General features: G+C 27.0%; 1 protein-coding gene across 1 annotated transcript; it reads left to right on the plus strand.

Annotated features, from left to right (window-relative positions):
- Positions 1–1,073: 1,073 nt before the first annotated feature.
- On the plus strand, positions 1,074–2,570 carry VNE69_04110 (putative SP-containing protein; the record flags this gene model as incomplete). The annotated part of the gene is made up of 1 exon (XM_065473357.1): positions 1,074–2,570. One exon carries the CDS (start codon positions 1,074–1,076, stop codon positions 2,568–2,570), a length of 1,497 nt encoding a protein of 498 aa, XP_065329429.1.
- Between the last annotated feature and the right edge of the window lie 2,829 nt (positions 2,571–5,399).

Consider the following 5,399-nt stretch of genomic DNA (forward strand, 5'->3'; position numbering starts at 1 on the left):
TAGATTTCCATTTTAGGAAGAGCTGATTTCAAAATGAGATGGTATGATTTTAGAAACACTTTTTGAGTAACATTTAAAGAGTAAAATGAAGTTAAAAATACTTTTGAATCTTAATGAGATTATTTTGAGGACCATTAAAGCTCTACTTTGGCACTTATTGTTCAAAATCTTTATTGAAAAAATATTTTTGCGATTTTTTGTGGAAGGGCTTGAAAATTCACAAAAACGATTCTGACGATATTTTTGTAATAAGTTTAAAACAGAAAACAAGGTTTCTTATATTGTAGTTTACGCAATCATAATTACATAATTGATTTATAATTTCACATTTTATTTCAAATTGAAAAAGCTGACTTTAGCCAAGATATTTTAAAAAAGAAAAAGAGGGGTGAAAAATAAAGTCTATTTGTATGAAATAGTCAACATTTACTGTTATAAAAAAAGATTAACTAGATCTATTATTTATTGTTTTTTTGTCCTTTCGGAAGAAAAGATAAAAAAGGAAAATTGTGGGTTCTCAAAAAATACCATAACAATGTAAATAATAAAAAAGTCAAACGTTGTTATAGTATACGATTAAAATATTGTTAAATACTTTGCGCGATTTTTACATGCAAAATTTTCATTAATTTAATAATAGAAGTCAAAAAATGATTTTTTTTTTCTCGTTTTTTTATATAGGAAAGATATATAGATTAATGTTATAACTTTTCTGCAAAAAATTTATGCAGCGTAATCCTTTTCGAGTGAACTTTTTATAATAATTCTTACTGCATTTTGGTAAATGTAAAAAACACAGCAAGAAGCAAGCATTTTACTTGATTTTTATAATATTTTTTAACATGTTCATTAGCTATGAATTTGTGCGTATATTATGACATTGAATTGTATTTAAATTCATTTTTCTTTTAAATAAAACAAACAAATGATCTAAAAAACATATTATATAAAAAGCGATGTAATTATAGGCAATATTTATTTCATCTTTTATTCAAAATTTATTTATGATTTTGAGAAAAAATTAATATACGATAAAACAAGTTACCTTATATAATTTTAAAATTATTGCCCCAATGATGGTTTTGAATATCTTCTTAATTGTTTTCTTAGCAAACGCTACCGAAAATTTGTCAAATAAACTACTCAATATTGTAAATAAAATGAAATTAAATAAACAATATGACGAATTCGACATTTTAAAAACTTATGAAATAGATTATATTTCCTATAATGATACAAACTTAGATATAGATAAAATTGAATTAAACAATAATGTGACACAAACAGAAATTATCATAAGCAATTATGAAGATACTATTGATGAATGTATAGAAATGTTATACAACAATAAAAATGTAAAACAAGGCCATAGAATACTCATTTATGACAAAAATCAATATAATTTTGATAATTATAAAAGGCTTATTGATAATTTAAAAGAATACAATTTACAGAATAAGTTACAGAAAAATACTATTTACTACGAAACGTTCGCTGAAAAAAATAGTCTGATATATGATTGCATTTTTAATGACATTCAAGATATTAATTATTTGAAAAACAATCGCCCTTACTTTTATTATTTATTCTATCAATGTAATGGAATTTATTATTTCTTTAATATAAATATTAGAGAACTTGAACCTCAAATTATTTTTAAAAAACATCTAGAAAATCATTTTAGAGTCAAGAATTATGATGTACGACTTTTAACATATTTTTTAAATCATTCTGATTTTTATGATTTTAACGAAATTTACGGAATTCCTCAATTTATGAAAAAAGAAACACTCGAAAAAAATGATATAGATAAACCAGAACTTATAGACAGTTTTTCTCTTCATTATGAAGAAGATGTTATAATATATAAACATCAATCAAATACTACTGTATTTCTACATACGAAAGAAATAAAAAAAAATACCAATGATGCATCTAAAAAAATAGTTATTAGTAAAATTCAGTTTGAAGATCTAAAAAGATTAGTGCTTTTTATGGATACAAATAGAAAAAATGTTGATGAAATCAACATGTTATATAAAATAATAATTAAAAATTATCCAATAGAAAAAATATTTGAAAATATTTATAGAAATAAAGATACCGCGATTTATATTTTTGTGAATGAATTTCGTGCCTCTTCGTTGTTAATGAGTAAGGATGAATTTAACATTCTTGTTTCAAATACGAATGTTTTTGACAAAACTATTATATCAATTTCAGGAATGAAAAAAGATATAGAAAAAAAAGTAAAGAATTTTATTCAATTTATAACATACGAAAATAACTATAGTACTTATATGATAAAAATAATTATTATTTTAGCATTTGAACAAATAATTAACGAAAATAAAATAGCATTAGATATATTTAAAACGATAAAAAATATTGTAAATATCATCAACGAAAATAATAAAAAAAATCTATATAAAGAAAACATTGATTTGGTTTATATTTTTGATGAAATTTTGAGGTATAAAGAAACTATTACTCAATCTGTTCAGGATACGTGGGAGGATATTTTTAACGAATTTTTGGCGTTTGAAGTGAAAAAAGAAAAAAACAATTAACTATACTTTCATGATATTATTTTTACACAAACATAGTATGTCACACGACATCCTTAATAACCCCATGCACTGAAGTAAGACTTCTAGACTTTGACCCGGGCTGTCATGTCTCAATTACGGCCGAGACATGAAAGCAGACAATTGCATCTCCGACAACAAACAAATGGCGAAAAAAGAAATTTCTATTCTGATATATAAGGTCTTAATATGGAAAGCTATATAAGAGATTAGCTTTCTCTCCAATAAATTCTAAGTTTGATATTTATTAAAAATAAAACATAAAATGATGGATTTGTAGCGCTAAGCCGAAGTTTATAAACCAGAAGAGTCAATAAAAATCATACAAATATCAATTATTTAAACAGCCGAGCGTTTAGGGTTGCAGCTCGTACCACATATTATTTTATTAAATTCTAAAATAAGCCTAAAATATGTATATAAAATACATTAAGAATATTTCTATACCAAATTAAGTATTAGAACGATTGTCTATGATGTCAAAATCGCTCATAATGCATTCTCGATTAGATATTTGTGGGGCATTTATAGTATAAAATAATCTATTTAATATAGAAGAATTATCAAACTTATCAGATCGATTAAACACTGATTTATGCAAAGATGATAAGCCTAAGTATATCTTTATGAAATAAAAATATAATTATCAGAAAGCATGAAAACGATACGAACAACATCATAATAGATGAAAGGGTTGTATACGTCGTTATCTCATACTTACAGATTTCAACTCATTTTAACTATTTATTTTTATGTTTTATACTGAGGATTTGCCTGCAAAAAAATGAAGCTTAAAAACTATGCATAATAGCTAAATACCCTCTGAATAAATTTTAATCAGTTTGTGAATTATCTTAAAGCTTTTTCACATCGTTAGAAATGCAAAGAAATTTACTACCATTTACTCCTTAGAAACAACGTTCTAAATACAATAACTATTTTATTTCCGTCAGTAGTGTTTCATCTAATCAGAGTTTAAATTTTTGAATTTGTTATATATAACTTTATCACAACATGTTTAGTTATATATATAATCCACACTTCTGTAATCAATAAATAAATTAAAGCGTTAGTAAGCAATACACTTAGTTCTTTAAAAAAAATACTTTAAATTGCTTTAGAATAATTTATATTATATTTTCTGTCGTTTATAAAATTATAAAAAAAATATAAAAATAAAGAAGAAAGCAAAATTTTTTTTTGTAATGAAATAAGGTATATTTTTTTTTCATTATTGGGGTTAGAAAATATAAGAATATATAACATCCCCCCTCCAAGACGGTTAGTCTCCTACGTCATCATCAACCCTAAGCAGATCTTTAAGTCATAGTGCCTCTTCTTAACTAACGTCCATTCATTAATTTTACTACATAAGAATCTTCGGACACACAATCCTAATCGTCCCAATATCCAAAAACCTACCTTTTTTATACTTATTAGACCCCCTTAAATTTTCACTCTTCGCAACTCGCACTCTCTGTCCTTCGACGAACTTGTCTCTATATCTCTTTTAAAATCGACTACTATAATCTCCTTCTGGTCCACTTCTTAGAATTACATTGCCCGTATTATCTTTAACTGCCTCAAATGGTGTGCATCACAGACCTTCATGGTAACTATTATTATAAATCTCAAAGGCCTTCATAACTCTTTCTTCAAAGCTATTTTTGGGATTCATTTTTAAAACAGATTCTCTCAACGTACCAATAACTCTTTCAACTCTCCCATTGCTTTTATGTGATTCAATACTGGTCTTTCTGTGAGTTATATCCAACTTTCTGCATAACTCTCGAAATTCCTTATTTGCAAATTCTCTTCCATTGTCCGATATGTTTTTTTCTGGTCTTTTATCATTTCTACACAAATTTTCTATAAATCCAGTTATCGAGCTAGCACGCTTTTCTTTCAACACGCAACCCCATGAGACTCTCGTATGGTAATCAATGACTACTAAAACGAATTTCCCTAAATCTATATAATCGATTAAATCTATTGCCACCTTTTTAGGTATCTACTTGTCGCAATAAAATCGCATCCTCCTGATTTTTTCCTATTGTATTTTTGGCATTTTCACATTTTTTTATCATCATCTTTATATCTTCTTTAATTCCTGGCCAATAATAGTCAAACTTCATAGCATAATAGACACTTCCTAGTCCTCTGTGGGCCTGTTCTTCGTGGTACCTCTTCATTAACTCTAACCTATCACCTATTGCAGGTATTTCCGCTCTACGACCAGAATAAAAATTCTAGTACTCCTTGTCTTCGACTTTCTCAACATGCTTTAACCATTTTCCCGCTATCTGTTTCTCAGTTCTTTGTCTAATCACTTCTCTCTTTGGTTCATTTACCTTATGAATTCTGCTCAATGCATCAGCAACAACCATCTGATCGGGTTGCCTGTACTCGATTTCAAAATCAAACTCTTGGATCATCTCTATCCACCTGTTAATCCTATATTATTAAAAAATGGCTGTCTTCTTATTTCTGCTAAAGCCTTATGATCAGTTTCAACCTTAAACTTTCTTCCTCTCAATTCATACTCAAACTTTTTTATGCCCCAATATACAGCGTACATCTCTTTCTCGCTAATTCCGTATCTAGTTTCAGTCGGAGTAAATTTCTTTGATGCCCATTGTACCGACACCCATTCCTCTTTTTCATTTTTCTGCATAAGTACAGCTCCCATACCAATATTACTCGCATCCGTTTTTAATAAAAATTCTTTCTCGCAATTAGAATCCTCAATTTCCCTAAATTCTTAAGCACTTTTTTCATATTCTCAAATTCAATATCCAACTCCTCAGTCCA

The sequence above is a fragment of the Vairimorpha necatrix genome, chromosome 4, assembly GCF_036630325.1.
Source record: "Vairimorpha necatrix chromosome 4, complete sequence".
Classification (NCBI taxonomy): domain Eukaryota; kingdom Fungi; phylum Microsporidia; family Nosematidae; genus Vairimorpha; species Vairimorpha necatrix.